Source organism: Arvicanthis niloticus, chromosome 19, assembly GCF_011762505.2.
Source record: "Arvicanthis niloticus isolate mArvNil1 chromosome 19, mArvNil1.pat.X, whole genome shotgun sequence".
Lineage (NCBI taxonomy): Eukaryota > Metazoa > Chordata > Mammalia > Rodentia > Muridae > Arvicanthis > Arvicanthis niloticus.
This window is the reverse complement of record NC_047676.1, coordinates 5,160,495-5,177,409: the sequence shown is the minus strand read 5'-3', so window position 1 is coordinate 5,177,409 and position 16,915 is coordinate 5,160,495. Positions and strand designations below refer to the sequence as shown.

At 46.8% G+C, this 16,915-nt stretch overlaps 1 protein-coding gene across 1 annotated transcript in view; it reads right to left on the bottom strand.

The window, feature by feature from the left end:
- Positions 1 to 10,924: 10,924 nt before the first annotated feature.
- The window catches only part of Ube2ql1 (ubiquitin conjugating enzyme E2 QL1), a 38,629-nt gene continuing 32,638 nt past the window's right edge, over positions 10,925 to 16,915 (bottom strand). The window contains exon 2 of the mRNA XM_034523697.2: positions 10,925 to 12,268. Within this exon, the coding sequence (XP_034379588.1) occupies positions 12,137 to 12,268 (132 nt within the window). The 3' untranslated portion in view covers positions 10,925 to 12,136. The remainder of the gene's footprint in view (positions 12,269 to 16,915) is intronic.

Sequence of the window (16,915 nt, the reverse complement as noted above, 5' to 3'; positions counted from 1 at the left end):
GCAACGCTTGATTGTTTCATGTATGGCCTGTGTCTCTTTTGCCTTGGCCTGTATGAACTTGGGAAACAGTGGCCTTTAACAGCCCCAAGCATGCTCATGCAGCCAGAGGCCGATGGCCACAAGGGGGCGGTGTCTGACTTCTCAGATTCTCGCCCTTGGTGATTGTCTCCAGCTTCCTTCAGGTAAATTGTCCCTTTGACTTTTGTCTAGCCCTTCAGCAAGCCTTACTGAATCCACCAATCAAGCTAAAGACGCAGCAGGGCTGCGTGCCCGCTGGATTCGAGCCGGTAGTTGAGAGAGAAACAACGACCCTGGGGCTGCTCAGGCCTGAGGCAAATCCTGTCAGTGCTGCAGACCTCGATGATATGTGCTGGGTGGAGTTTTAGCTCCTAGGGTTTGGAACATTAACCTGGAAAGACGAGGATCTTTTCTTTCTGGACTTTCAGAGTGTCAGTGTGCTTGATCCAGAGCCAGGGTGGGACAACAGGGAGGTGCCTTTCTCCCCTCCCCCAAGTACAAAAGCACAGGTTCCTGTGATTATTTCCGTTTTTTTTTTTTTTTTTTTTTTTTTTTTTTTTTTTTTTTTTTTTTTTTTGAGAACGTTGATCCTTTTACACCCAAATTACTTTTATTTTCTTTTCCTCTTCTGTTGATGCTATAATCACAACAGGATGATGTTCCCAGCCAGGAGACTAGGAATAGGCAGATGAGGCAGGACTCAGGAGCGTCTTCAACACAGTGGCAGGCCTGGGATCATCAGCTGGCGACTTGGCAAACATTTAATTACTTGGAGCAAACAAGATGGAAGAAAACCCAGTTATCAGAGGACGGTGCTCTTTAGCAGCTGGGAACTAAGTTCCCAAAGAGTCAACTGATTTCTCGCTGAAATGCTGGGAGTGGGCGTGTCCCAGACCAAGAGGCACCGTGGTGGTCCTGCTTGCTCTTCTTTCTCCCAGTAACAAGTCATACTGTTGCTGACCCACTGACAATACCTGGTACTCACAGGTTTGGGGACTGGCCATGAGAGCTATCCGAGGGCTTGCCTCCAGCACCCGACCTCTCCCAACACAGGCCTACTTGTAGGATGGAGCCAGATTAGGATCCTGGCGTGCAGGTGGGAGGCTGGTGGAGCACTGAGAATGGGCAGTGCTCCAATGAGGGGGTGATCTGCACCTCTCAGGGCAGAGGAGGGGAAGGGGAGGAGGGAGAGGGAGTGGGAGGAGGAAGGGGAAGGGGGAAGAGGGAAGGGGACGGGGAGGAGCTAGATGGAGGGGGAGGGAGAGAGGTAGGGAAGGGGAGGGAAAGAGGGGAGGGCTTTGCTCTACAGGTAAAGCCAGGACATAGTCATGGGAACAAATTTCCTTGCTGGCCACAAGGCCTAGAATGTGCTGGAACTGAGGAAGGTGGGAGGAGAGGCTGGTGAGGACCAGGCAGGTGTGGAAGTAATGCAGCCAGGGGCCAGGTGTCCTAGTTTCACTTCTGTTGCTGTGACAAGAAATCAATGCACTTCTGTTTTTGATTAGTTCACAAAAATCAGAGCAAGGAGGAAAGTCTTTAATTCCATGTTACATCCATCGTTGCGGGGAAGTCAAGGCAGGACTCGCCACAGCACACACACACACACACACACACACACACACACACACACACACACACGAGAACAAATGAGACCCAAAGAGAGCAAATGCATTTTTGCTTTGCGCTTAACCAGCTCTCTCATCCCTTATATTGCTCAGGACTCTGCTTAGGGAATGGCGCTGCCTACAGTGGGCTGTCTTCTACATCAGTTAACAACCAAGACAATTCCCCACAGACCAACCTGATCTAGATGATTCCTTTCAACCCTGGGGGAGGGGGAGTCTACTTTTGTTAATTCCTACCTTATTTTCTGAGACAGGGTATCTTATTAAACCTGGAGCTCACCCTTCTGTCTGGACTGACTGGCCAGCAAGCTTTAGGATCCTCCTCATCCCTCTACTCCAGTGCTGAGGTTTCAGGTGCACTGGCATAGCCAGCTTTTTACATGGGTGTTGGAGAACTCTTATTCTTTTTACTACTGCAGTAGACACTTTATCTACTAGGCACCTCCCCAGCCCTTAGATGTCTGCTTTCTTTGTGTGTGTGGGTTATGTTGGGTTATTCAACTTAAGTCTTGTCTGTGCTAGGCAATGTTTGTTCGACCGAGCCGTATACCAAGCCAGTTCCTGTTGTTTGGATTTAATCAGTTAGTGGTGTTTGTTAGAGCATCCTCAGGGAACTAGCAGTATACCGAGGGTACAGTGGGAACTATGACCAAGGCACTGTACACGAATCTGTATTTCCATTACTAAAATTCCTTACTGGTAAGATGGGTCCCCTGATACCCTCTGGCAGTTAGTGCCTAGAGCTGCTATGGGAATTGACATTATCTGACAAGATCCTGGTATGAGTGACAGTTCTAAAGTACTGTAGTAAGACGCAGAGGGAATTCCTCTGGGGAATAGAAAATTCCCTTCTTTTCTCCTCCCTTCCCTCCCCTCTCCTCTCTTTTCCTTCCTCCCTTTACTGAGGAAAGAGGTGCTATTCACCATATAAACACTGTGATAACACATTAATATGGACTTTGCAGTTTACAATAAGGGAATTTGTTATGTGAGTTCTCAGTGCCAGAAGTCTGAAGCTGAGATATCTTCAGAGCCAGTCTCTCCTGGATACACAAGGCAGCAGTCATGGATGCCTCTTTACCAACCTTCAGTACTCAGCCATCCTTGCAGCCCTTGGCTCCTGGACTTACCTTTTCAGTGCCTACAGGCTTCAAGGGCAGTTTACTCTGTGTGTCCACTTTTCAAACCTCACCTTGACTTTACCTTTGAAAGACATGAGCCACTGGACTGTGGGTCCAGCCTAAACCAACCATGATCTCATCATGAATTACTTAATGTATCTGTGAAAGTGAAATGGGTATTAATGTACATGCTGTGAGAGTTGGGACTTGGCTATGTCTTCTGTATAACCTATATATTACATATGTAATTATGTATGATGTACATACGAATTTTATTCATGTTTTAAGATCACACCCACCTTCTAGCTGCATCCCATGTATGTATTAACGTGGATATTTTCATAATTTACAATGGTGTGACCAGAGGAGTCAGCAGGCCCCCATTTCTGCTCCCAGCTTTACAGTGAGGACTGCAGAGTCTGAATTTAAAGTTCTACATTGTAATTCTCTTCTGAAATCGAGGCCTCAACTTTATTTTCCTTGTTGTAGAATCTCTTTTCCTTGATAGAGAATATCAGATTCAGCTTCTTTGAAAGTCTCTCTGAGCCAGAATGGAAGTGTATATAATCTGGCAGGGAGCTGAGGCCTTAGCTGAGAGCAGATGCAGTAACCAGTGACCGTCGACCAGGCCCATCCCAGTGACCTCCGAGACTCTTCCCAGTGTCTTCAGTAACGCACAACTGACAGGGAGATTAGAAGCCAAATGCTTGCTTCGCTTCCTATGACAGAATAAATTTTGACAAATTCGGTCTCCATTTCTGACATCCAGATATGGAGGTGTCTTGTTCTTGGATGCCAAAGTGTTCAGGGCTCTAGATGCAAGTGGCCCAGGACATAAGTCCCCCAGCAGGTGAGTTCTAAGGTCCCCAGGAGACTCTATGTCACAGAGAAGGAGGAGAGGGACCAGGAAGCAGCACAGGGAAGTGTGTGCTGTGTGGGAAAGTAATATTTTGTGGAGAAGCAACACTATGTAATTCAGACGCTAAATCCAGAAGACAGCCTCTGGAATGGGGGTGGTCCAGAGGAACAATATATAAGAATATACATTATGAAAATGCCATAATAAACCATTGCTTTGCTTGATAATGGAGACATTAATGGGAACCACACAAGTCATGTGTGCACCTGCGTATCACATAGTATTTGGTCAGAGTGGGGACTGCTAAATGGCTAGTCGCTGACACTATTTGAAAGGGTGAATAACTTTGTAAAGTTTTAGCTTGGCATGCCCCCTAAAGTTAGAGTCAGATACGGCTTCTGGATTGACACAATGTAACGTTTTAGTGACAAGGGAAAGTAATTGACCACCTTTAAGTAGAATCGGATTAGAAAAATCAATTACACTTAATATCTGCTCCTGTCTCCAACCCTGTGTGCTTCTGTGACCACAGTTCCCTCTCTGCGCTGTCCGTGGAGGACAAAAAGAAGTGCACACACTTGCTGCTTAGAATGTTTGAGTTTGATGCTCAAAATTATAGGAAGTAATCGCTCCAAACAACTCAAAAAGCCCTTTGTAAGTGACCAGAAACAAGTTTTAAAAGTTATTCTTTACCCAGGAGCCCACGGTAGGAGGATGCAGTAAGGTGATGGCCAGTTCAGTCTACAGTCAGTGAGCTTTAGACGGACTGAGGTCTGTCTCAGAACTAGACATTGTTTCAGAACTGTCTAGGTTGTCACCCTGTGGCCTCTGCCCAGGCCATCGATGCATGCCATACATCACCTGTTCCCGAGAACAAAGTAACAGCCACACAGTTCACCTCCACTTGGCAAAGAGCTTGAGTGTAGATTTGCCTTGATCTTCCTTCTACTTTTCCTGTTATTAATAAGATGCGGCGTGTGCTCTGATGTGAGAACAGACTTCTCTTATGCAGCACATCAGGGGCAGTCAAGGAAGGTTCTAGAACATCTATATTATATCATTTCAGTGCACCAAAATGACACCAAGCACACCTAAAATTGTTATCAGCATCCAGGTTCCATACATTTGCCTCAAAAAAAAAAAAAAAATGTCTCTGGGCACGGGGGTCCCAGCTACCAGCTGCCAACTTTCAGATACAACTACAGCTGGTTTGACTCTGTCTGACATGTGTGATACTGCGTGCTTATCCTCTGCCCATCCCCCGACCCACTAGGGATCTCTGCCCTCACTTGCTGTGTCTCTCATGTCTCAGACAGAGACTGAAGCAAGAGGAAAGAGTAGCCTGGCTCCAGCAGCCATCATGGGCACTTCCTTGGTTGGACCTGGTCCTTTCACACACGCCAGGCAATGAGCTCCCCTCTTCCCACAGACTGCTGGTTTTGTCACAGGAGTCCTCAAGAAAAGACGCTCATGCCAAATTTTCAGTTTGGAAAGCATAAACGTGAGTGTCAGGGCTCTGTTCCCCGACATCTGTGCAGAGCAGGGAAGGCAGGCGGTGCGACTCCACAGCGCATGTGCAGCTGATCCCAAACCCATGCTTTCAGAGCTTAAAAGAAAAAAAAAAGAGCCCATTATTAGGAAAAAAAAAAACCTACTATGAATATTGTTAAGGACTGAGAAACCCCTCCATTAAAGAGCTTAAAATAGAACCTGACTTGACTTACGTACCAATGTAATAAAATAAAATAAAATAAAATAAAATAAAATAAAATAAAAGAGCTGAAGTGCCTTTTAAATAAATTAAGCTTAAGATATTTTTAAACTGCCACTTTTGGAATTGCTGTGCCCTAGGTCTGTGTAATTCAGTGCTGTTGTAGGCTATGTCTAATGCTAAGCACAGTATTTCAATTATGTTGAGAAACTGTATGAAGTTCTTCAGCAAAAATGTCTACACATCTTTACAATGAGAACCGAAGCAGAAGGAAAAACCTCCCATCTCACATGTGTTCGCGATTAGATTTCGTTCAGTTACCTTGCATCGATTTGTAAGAAGCAGGCCCGTATGTGCTTGAGAGATTCCATTTAGCAAGCCACAGTGAAGTCAAAGCCCAGAAAATCCAAGGGCATGACACGGCAGAAAGCTGCTCCAGTGCATCTTAGAGACTGACACACAGGGAAACCCTGGAGATCCCAACTCTCACCAGGCAGAGAACACCAGGGGCGCAGCAGATCTTCCCGGCGAAGACATTTCATTTATTGGTTTCAAAAGCTTGCTTTCCAAAAATCGTTATTTTTTTCCATGAGGGTGGGGTAGCTTTACAGACCTGTGCACTTGTCACTTTCCAGTGACAAATACTTCCTTCCTCTGCATTGTACGGATGTGTACATTTTGTTTTTCTGAGGACTACTACAGGAGACATTTGAAAAGTGTAATCACTAAAATGCCAGAGTGAATTATGGGACTGGTTTAAAAGTTCACAGGAACCCATGACATTTTGCCGGCACCCCATCCTACCATTGTCCAAACGGCAACACTGTTTGTGACATAAGGTCATATAGTATCAAGCCAAGCAGCAAGGTTACAGCAGCTCTGAGCTCAGCCCAGCTCACGTCATTCTCAGCCATTGCCGGAGATCTAGAGACACAAAACGCTGCTGGTCTAACCAAGTGGAGCCACCCCACCTCTTCAGGAGAGTTGGCAAAGAGCTCTAACTGTGCATTCCTGGAGACCCATTAGGCTTGACCCCTGTGCTACTTAGGGTTACTACTGTTGTGGCAAAACAGGGGAGGAAAGGGCTTATTTGGCTTACACTTTTACATTGCAGTTCATCACCAAAGGAAGTCAGGACAGGAACTCAAGCAGGTCAGGAACCTGGAGGCAGGAGCTGATGCAGAGGCCATGGAGGATGCTGCTTACTGCCTTGCTCATCATGACTTATTCAGCCTGCTTCCTTTATAGAACTCAGGACCACTAAACCAGGGGTGACACTACCCACAATGGACCTGACTCTCACTTATCAGTCACTAATTAAAAAAATGTCTTACAGGCTGTGTACAGCCCGAGGGTATGGAGATATTTTCTAACTTGAGGTTCCCTCCTCTTCGATGACTTTGATGACTTCTTGTGTCAGGTTGACATAAAACTACTCAAAAAACCCCCTCGGTCCATTCTGCTTTTGAATAGATTGCTGCAATCCTGACTACAATCTTGCCTCCTCTTGGATCTTTGAAGGCTCCAGTTTCATCTGTTTGGCTTAGCTCCTATGTTTGCTCAAAAAGCAAGCAAACCTGGCTCACTGCTTCCCCAAGTGTCAATACCTCTTGGCTTTCCTAATTCATCAGTCACAGCCACTTGTCAGATGGGTCCTAGGGTTTAATGATAGTTAGTACTGTGCGAGCCAAAAGCTGTAAAAATAGAGGGGCAGAACATGGTAAAAACAAGTAGGTAAATCACTAGATAATAGTTAATAATAATAGATAATAGTAGTTAATAGATAATAATAGTCAATAGATGATAATAATAGATAATAGTAAATCTAGGTAATAAATCTCTAAATAATGTCTCTAGATCTTGGACAAGTAAGTAAGTAAATAAATGAATAAATAATAGATAAATAAATGAATAAATAAATAAATAAATAAATAAAGGACTGTGGCTATAAGCCTCTCACACCAGCTTCCCAAAGCTGCAGTTGCGGAGGCTCCATCCATGTACCTACTGCTTCAGAGTGGAGCAGATTGCCTGGGTATTTCCCAGACACCATGGAGGACTGGTGCTGAATTGATCTAATGTCAGGAGAAAAGTATGTGCTCGTGTGTGCCCATGTGAACTGTCTAGAGGTCTCATGAGACGCACCACGAAGTGGTGGAAAGCTGAGGCAGAATGGCTTCGGCTTTGACCCAGACTAAGCCACTGAATCTCTGGCCTTGACTCCTTCCTTGTCGACTGCATCAAGGCGACGCTGTGACCCCACTCACACAGTTCGCACATGACTTCTCCTTCCCCACAGAGCTAATTCCACTAAAATTCTTCACACTGTCAGAAGGGGTCTGCTAAAATGCTGACGTGTAATTTCTACACTCAGAGAGGCTTTTCATGCATGCTGGGCTGTGTCCTTCCTCTGAGATGAGGACGTGGGCCACACAGTCTTCTTCTCCTTATTACTCCACAGTGAATAAACCTCACTTTCTCAATCAAAGTCTCCTGTTGAGGAAGTGTCTGGCTTGGACAAATGGCCAGAACTTGAGTGATGTGATCGGTGACAGCTTTACCTCTTTCTATGAGTTATTCTCATTGCTGCCTCTCAAACTCTCATGTGTCCCATGTGTGAGAGGATACTGATGTTACGGAGAGGCACCAGGGCTGATTCAGTGCACAGGATTGGCTGCAAATGAAGGAATGGAGTTACAGGATAGTTACAATTTAATTACCGTGCTTGCTAACCATGTTCTGTTTACAGCATGTCACTGCGTGATAGCTTACCAAATGCAGTGAGCTGAGCCGTTCAAGTTCACATGCTAGTCTTTGGTCTCAAAGTGCTGTCTTTCCAACCCTTGCGTCAACGTGGCATGTATCTAATTAAGAGATTGCATCCGGTGAAAACCCAGGTTCAGGCTGGCAAATGGACCCATCAGAATTATATGAATATAGGGGGTTTTACATCTTGCAACCCAACATATTTTCACTGGTTTATAGAATTGTTTCTCCAATTTTAATAGATAGTGTCAGCACGGAAACTGAAAAACTGAGAGCTAAGTTTGGGTCATAAAATGATAAATGCTTATGAATGTGACTCTTACAGGAATATCACCTGTGTAGCTGGGGTGGTGGTGGGTTTAGTTACAGGGCTCACTCAGGGCTTTCCAAAATGCCAGTGACCCTTCATCTGCTACAAAGTTACCTGGTGGATTATTTGAGGTCCCAGCATGCCATCTGCAGGCTGTGTGTGTGGGAGGGGCATTTGGGATGCTCTGCTGCAGAAGGGGTTTGGTACCGTGAGGAAGCTCACTTGTCTGTGTTTTTTGTTCTCCTGGCTTTCTGACCTCTGGCTTGATTTGACTTCTAGCTGGTAAGGGAAGATGGTGGGGTGTTGAGTGTCTCTGCCCACTGTTCAGTTACCTCTGTTTTGCCTGAAGGGAGATACATTTCTTAGCTTTGTGGAAATGAGATTCGAGGAACACTCTGTGTCTGGAGTGAGATTTCTCTTCACACAGGGCTCCATAGCAGGCATGACCTTAAGAAGGGCCCCTCGAGGACAACCAGGGCAGAACAGTGTGGTCAGGATGTAGTGAGCGTGGTGCATCTACACTGGCCTGCTCTGGCACAGACCACAGGGAAGGTGGCTTCTGGTTGACAGAGTCATAGCGATATTTGTGTTTTAAGGGATCCCCTACTGCTTTTAAAATTTTTTAAATAAAAAAATACCCACCCATTTCAGTCTCTTAATTAAAAACTTCCTTTGGTGTGTGTGGTATAGTGCACTTGCGTGGAGTCCAGCGCTGTGTTTGGTGTCTGCCCTTGGTTGGTGTTTACCTTACTGTTTTCTGACAGGGTCTCTCAGTGAACCTAAAGCTCAGTGGTTAGCCAGCTACACTGGCTGGCCAGTGAGCTGTGGGCATCTCCTGTGTCATCCCCACTCCCTCCTAGGCTGTAGTTATAGGCACACACTACCACACATGGCCTTCACGTCGGCTCTGAGGATCTGGATGAGGTCTTCCAGCTTGTATGCACGCCAGGCAGGAGAGAGAACCATCTCCCTAGCTGAAAATCGCATTTCTTAAAGCAAATAACGGACTTGTTCCATAAATGTTTACAAAACGATACAAAGGCCATGCAACATAAACCAAACTCCAGGTATTAAAAGAAGTAAAATGGGGTGTATCGCCTTCCCACTTGGTGGATGGCAGTCACAGGGCCCGGTGGGGTGACAACAAGTCTTTTGGTGATATTTCTGGTAAAGCCCACCCTGGAATAATGAGAGAAGAGCTCTTGTCTCAGCCAGCAGATAAAATGCAGTGACCCAGATCTGCACCTGTGTCTTTTTTTTTCTCCTGAAGGTGTTGGTTGGTATAGGAGCTTGCCTACAGATTGGCCCCCTAAATATCTGAGGAACAGTTTGTGTCCTGAGGTCTCAAGGTCCCCAGCTGAAGACACACACTGTAACAACCAACAGCCACAGGTACACAGGTCAGCCAGCATTCAGGATGGAGGGCTGCACATGCTCACTGCCATCCAGTTTTGGTGACTGGTGACTGCTTTGGGGGGACTTGAACAGGCAAATCCCTTTTTGATATCCTGTCCTCTGAGCCCAGCAGCTGCTTTGTGTATCTGGGGAGAGTAAGAAAGTGGTCAGAAGGCTGGAAACGTAGCTGAGTTGAAAGAGTGCTTGCCTTAGCATCTGTGAAATGGTGCCCAAGCCTCAGCTCTGAATGCACTGGGTAAAGGGATGCCAGTCTACAGTCCTAGCACTTGGGAGTGAAGGCAGGAAGATTAGGAGATGGAGACTGGTCTCACCTACGTAATGAGACTGAGGCCAGCTAAGAACACACAAGACCCTATCTCAAAAGAAACAGTGACAGAAACAAAATGACAACACTGGGTATATTTGGTTGGCCTCCAGACACACTGGGAAGAGCCACTCCCTGTCCTTTGAGGTGAGTTTTTCTGGGTCCCTAAACATCTTTGACCAATGAGAAGCCCACACTGCCTGAGTAATTGCAGAGAGTCAGCCACGAGCTTGGTCTCCCTTCATAGCTGGAAACTAAAGTGGAAACATTTGAGCCTGGCCAGCGATGCACCATGCTTTCTGGTAGGAAGTCAGCTTCCTGGAACCATTTTAGTCCACCAGGTGTTTGCAAGAGTATCGGCTCCTTTAAGATGTGTCCTGCCTGTAAAATGCTGCTTGTGACATGCAGGTATTGGTATTGACCCTGCCTGAAATATTAACCCTTTAAATGCAGATGAAATACTTCCAGTGGGGCTGGAGAGTTAGTTATGTGGTTAACAGCACTGGATGCTCTTCCAAGGGATCTGTATTCGATTCTCAGCACCTACATGGTGGCTCATAACCATCAGTCCAGTTCCAGAAGATCTGATGCTCTCTAATGGTTTCTGAAGGCACTAGGCATTCATGTGGTCCACAGACATACATGCAAACAGAACATCTACATTTATTAAAAAAGAAAGGAAGGAAGATATATAGACAGACAGACAGACTGGAAGGAAGGAAAGAAGAAAGAGACAGACAGACAGACTTCCAGTGGAAGCCTGGTTCACCATGATTGATTCTCGAGGCTGGGTGTCAGGTATGCATGGTTTTATTTAAAATGTGTCCAATAAGATTTTCCACTTGGAATGAACATTTTGCCTCTGTCTGCATGTTGTCATAAACATTATCTCCTCGTTTTATGGAGTTTCTTCGAAGTTCTAGGTGATTTAACAGAAGAGTAAAATGAAAGTGTGGGGAGAATAAATAACGGGAGGTCACACCACAGCGAGGGTGCTCTTGCCTCAAGTCAGGGACACACAAGTGACTAGTGGGTGAAGTAACAGACCGGGTCATGCAAGTCCCCTTGTGTCACCTGGTGTCCTTTGGCAGTTCTGGTGTCTCCTGTCACTAGCACGGAAGACAAAGTGAGTCCGACGACATCAGCAAAGGGGAAATTGTCTTCTGGTGGCTGAGCGGAGACACACACAGAAGCACTGTTGCTGGAGCAATCCCTAACGTCTGAAGAGACTGTTCCCTCAGGCCATCAGCTGATCTGAGCACCCAGGGAGGGGCACCTCATGTCCTGAACCCCCCTGGTGGCCGCAGCGCCCCCTGCCTGTCATCAAATGGCACTGGTTTATCTTCCAACAGCAGCACAGCACAAGATAAGCATGGAGCACATTTTAATCAAGTGGGCAGTTGTAGTTTTAAGTCAGCACTAAAACCTGGCAATGTTAGATTGGTGTTTTCATGAGCCAAAGGTCATAGCATGAATGAGGTCTAAATGTCATCACAGAAGACCACAGGCCACAGAAAGAAAGATACGTCTTCAAGTTATGTTGACCTGCCAGGAAGAGAAGAAACAAACAGAGATCTCAGCAAACAGGGGCCGGCGGGCCCAGTGGTGTGCGGTGGCGTCCTGACCAGGGAACTGCCCCTTGTATATGGAAATGAAGTGGGCGGGGCATTGAGTTCCCTCGGGGCTGCTCACGGCTGCTGTCATGGAAAGAAGCTAAGGGCAATTCAACAGGTGGTCAGAGGGGGGCGGGCTGGGTAACGTCATCATCTCGGCGGCGTTTGTTCTAAAGTGACTTAGAGACGGTCATTTATTATGGAAACATAATCCCGAACAGTTTGCTCTTTCTCTCCGTAAACACGTCAGCTCATAAATAACTTAAGTGTGTCCTTTGCATTCAGAACACAGTTCTGGCTGGAGTAGAAAAGGGTAGAAGATGTGCAGCGGTGGAGGAGATGGCAGGGTGGAGTGTGGACGGGCGGCTCGAGTATCTGGGGCGCGTGCAGGCATCAGCCGTCAGACACGGGCGGGGTGACCCAGCCGTACTTCTCGTGTGTCTTCACCAAACTCTTGAAGGTTGCTTCAGCTTCCTTGCGGCTAAAGGACTTTTTTGACTTGCCGGCTTTTCTGCAGATCCGTCCCTGTGTGAGATGGAAAGAGACACCAGGTTAGAGGCTCAGCAGCAGACCTTTCTGTCTCCTGATAGGTTTGTCAAAGGCACATAAGGTGGTAGGCTATTTCTGATGCTCGAATCAAGATGTGTTGACCACAAGCAAGGGTGGGCACTCTCATGGGTCAGAGGTGGGCTGTCAACAGCTTTGATGGAGGGCACATTGTGGAGCCAGGGACTGTAAACCATTTAGGGTTCAGGACAGCCTCTGCTTTGTTCAAAACGGTTCCATTTGTAAGGCTGGAAGGCTGGCTCCCTGCATCCTTGAGATACAGCTTAAGGATCCCTTAGGAAAACAGCATCAGTTCAGACAGAAACAAACAGTGTTCTCATGGGAACTTCACGATTCAAGTATAACTTCTGGGTTTTCTGTGATCGGCATAGAAATACACACACACACACACACACACACACACACACACACACACACACAATGTGTTTAAGTCTGCTTGGGAACAATTACAGAAAAATCTGCTGTTCCATGCGTTATACAGCCTAGGAGGCAGGTGGGGGTCAGAGGTCAGGGCCACCTCCTCAGAAAGACTGTGTGTGTTCTGAACAACTAAAGACTGGGTCCTGCAGTGGACAAGAGGACCTGGTCCATCTTAAGGCGGCTGAGACAAGTCTGAGAAGAAGCGAGGGGTGTCCAAATCATTTGATATTGTGACAAGACATTCTCATCTACAAAGTTCACTCTTGAAAACCACATAACTAAATGAAAAAGAATGTTAAAAAAAAAAAAAGACCTTACAATATTTTCAGGAATTTTATGCTTTCATGTTGGGTCAAATGCATAGCTCTCCTCAGCCATGTGCAGCCTGAAGCCTCGGCGGTGGACATGCCTGCTAGGCCATCAAAAACAGAAAAGGAGATTTCATAATCAAGATGAACATATATCTAAGAGCCTATGGTTTGTCACCAGAAGTTGGGGTGACAGTGGGCTCTTATTGGACAGCCTGCTGAGGCTCTTAGGCTTCCAGCTTTGTAAAAGGCAACTCACCTGAGTTGTCCCCTTGACCTTGAAGACACTCATGCTCACTCCTAACCAGGCTCATGCTTTTCTGGGATGCACATCTGTCTCTCTTTGAGCAACTGTGCACACATGGGGCCCAAATACCCCCCCCCAATATGGCTGCCTTCCACCAGCCAGCCAGTACCTTCATTCAGGTGCCTGCTCGGCTCTTCTTGTGGTTTTAAGGTAATTGTCCAGGTTTGCTGCATTCCTGGGATGCTACGCTCATGTCACAGTGGGATTGTGCTGAGTCTTGAACTGGAATCAGGCCTCCAGACTACACCACAGTCCTGCTCTGCCACATATACACAGAGAGTGGTATCTACCGAGACTGTGGGGCCAGAGGCTGGCAGCTTGCAGCTTGCAGCTTGCAGCTTGCAGCTTGCAGCTTGCAGCTTGCAGCTTGCAGCTTGCAGCTTGCAGCATCCCTGGCTTTCTCTGGTAAACCAAGTGGGAGGCCCTGGACTTGCTTCTGAATCTACAGCCAGATCCCAGGAACCTGGGGCAGAAAAGCAGCTTGCATATATGAATCCAGAGCTTGCACTTCCTGTCCAGTGGGAGTCTTCTCATTCACAAGGGAGAAACTCAGGGAGGAATACTCTGTACTTCCAATGCCCCTCCTGGTCCACTTGTCTGTCTGCTATTCAGACATTTGACACCCTTTATAAAGGCTTCTAGTCAGACCCAACGAGCTTTCAAAGGCAGAAAGAATATGACAGGAGGAGAGGAAGTAGCTGCCTGATGACTGTAGCAACGTCCCCAAGTCTCACCAGGGTACAAGCCCCTTGCTTACTTATAGAGTTTCGTACTTTTATGAAGGGCGGTAGGGGCCACTGAGACTTAAAACTCACCCAGCCATGACTGAGGTCAAGGTTCAAAGCTTTGGTGTCAGACATAGTTGTTTGTGCAACCAGTTGATGTATATATGCAGTGAGAACACATAGTTTTGGACAAGGTGAATATTTTAGCCATCTCTTTAATCCCTTCTCACAGTATGGACAATTGATGCTCCGACAGAGACTTCTGAGTTAAAGGACCCAAACAGGCTTGCAGTAATTTTGGAATATTCTGTGGCTTTTTTTTTTTTTTTTTTTTTATGAACATAAATTTTGCCTAGTTGTGAAAGTCCCAACTGTTAGGAGATACAACCAACAAACCCTAGAGGAACAAGTGGCCCTTTGTTCTTTTTTTCTCCTTCCTGGGAGAATCGTGAACATAGAGTCCAGTGGGAAGTCAATTTGATGGTAGAAGAGAGGCTGCCAGGAGCCAGCATCTCAAGGCTGGCTCTTCAGTGAGAGCCAGTGAGAGACTCTCAGCCCCCAGCCGTCCACAGGCACAGGTCCTGCAGTGACCCACACTGTTGTCCTCTCCAGACTGACCACTTTACTATTAATAGTTGTCGGAACCAGCACATCTTTTTCCGGTCCTGCCAGGTGGCTGACTTGTTTTTACTGATGTGTTCTGTGGGGCCAGGAGTCAGGGAGAGGAGACCCCTGCTCCCATGTGTCCTGTGGCCACGGCTGATTCTACACGGGAGTTTCCAGATTGCATTTGCTGTGTGCTGAGACTCGCCCTGAAAGCGGCTGGCAACATTCCATGGACTGGGGTCTCAGACTGAGTAAGAGCAGACAGTCACCTGAGCACTCAGAGTTTACCTGTCCCTGCTTCCTGACAGAGGCTGGGAGGGAAGGCTGCTGCCTCTCATTCCTGCTGGCAGGGTTTCCCTGTGGTTATAGACCTTACCCTGCGTCTGTGAACTCAAGCCCACATTTCCTTACATTACTTTTGTCAAAACTTTTGTAGCAGCAATCAGAGAGCTAACTAAGCACTTGTTACAGATTCACTGGGACAAGAGAAGGGACTGGAGAGGCTGAGAACACACATACACACATACACACACACACACACACACACACACACACCACACACACACCACACACACCACACACACAACACTCACACCACACACACCACACACCACACACACAACACATAGACACACGTATACACACAGACACGCATACACACATATATACACACACATATACACACACCACACACACACACCACACACATACACACATACACACACAGCACACAACATACACACATATACACACACACTCACACACACCACACACACACACACACACACACACACCGAATGAGAATTAAAGACTGTCTGTTTTACTCTCAGAACACCTACCTCCCCTGTCTATTTCCAAATAATAACCAGAGGCTAGTCTCAGATTTCTTTTGGATAACTCTCACTTCTTCTCAGTTATCTACTCATATTTCAAGAGAAAAGACTTGGATGTGACACACTTCCCCCTTCACTACAAGAGTTTGGTATCACCCTTCAGAGTTTGTGACAACATTCCTGACACTCTTTCTCCGGAGCTACAGGCTGTTCCTGTAAGTGGCACCGTGGGAGCGAGGTCTTTGCCTCCCTAACCTTTAAGGGCTCAGACCAACACTGACTATGAAGAGTGTTAACAAGAACACAGAAGCTGGGACTGCACCTGTGAAACAAAACTTTGTACGTGCTTTTGGCTTGATCTGGCTTTGCCACGGGCTTTAAAAAATATAGGTGTGTGTGTGTGTGTGTGTGTGTGTGTGTGTGTGCGCGCGCGCGCGCACTCCTGTGTGTAGGACAGAGGTCAAACTCAGCTGTCATTCTCCAGATGTGATCTCTCACTTTATCTGGAACTAGCTGATTAGGCTAGGCTCCTGTCTCTGTCTCCCTAGTACTAGGGTTATAAGCATGCAGCAACCATGTTTTTCTATATGGTTTCTGGGAATCAAGCTAAGGGCCTTATGCTCGCATTGATAACAGTTTACTGGGTCCTGGCTTTTGGCAGCAAGGGGTGGGGGAAGCCAAATGATTAAACATGAAGACATCCCCCTTGTAGTCAACAGGCTAATAGGTGAATCCAAAGACTGGCCCTCTTTGATTTTGCACAGTTCTCATTGTACCCTCCTGCACACTAACCTTCAGTTTTCAAAGTCACTGTCAATTACTCTGTGGCCTCATTCATTTAGTGTGCTGGGCACTGGGCTGATCAACTGAGGCTGCCTTTGCGAGCCTTGGGACCATGGTGTGGACACTATGGGGTGCCAGCGTGTTGTGGCTTCATTGGTGTGAGTGAGGCCTGAGTGTGATCAGTCTGCTGTAGGTTATTCTGTGCAGAGTGAGTATAAACATCATATCTGGCTTCATTTCACTAGGTGCTAGGTATGACAGTGTACTTACTCAGACAATGTCAAATGTCCTGGGGAGAACAGTCACTCCTAACCCATAGATGGCATGGGGCCAAGCAAAGGGGCCTGGACCCATTCCTTCTACCCAGCAGATGTATGTGGCTGTGTCCCAGGATGGGGAACAGTGCTGGCTGCTGGGATAAATCAGATCCTGAACATCTTGCAGCCCAGCTTAGGAAAGGAAGAAGGGTAGGAAGGAGCCTGGAGAAGGGGTGTGAAGGTGCCTGTGTCCCCAGAGATTTTTCTTGATAGCACTGGAGTTTGCTTTGAAATGTAGCCCCAAGTAAAGGCTCGAAATAGACTGCCGGAGTCTGGGAGCCATGACCAGATGCTCTGTGGGCTTAG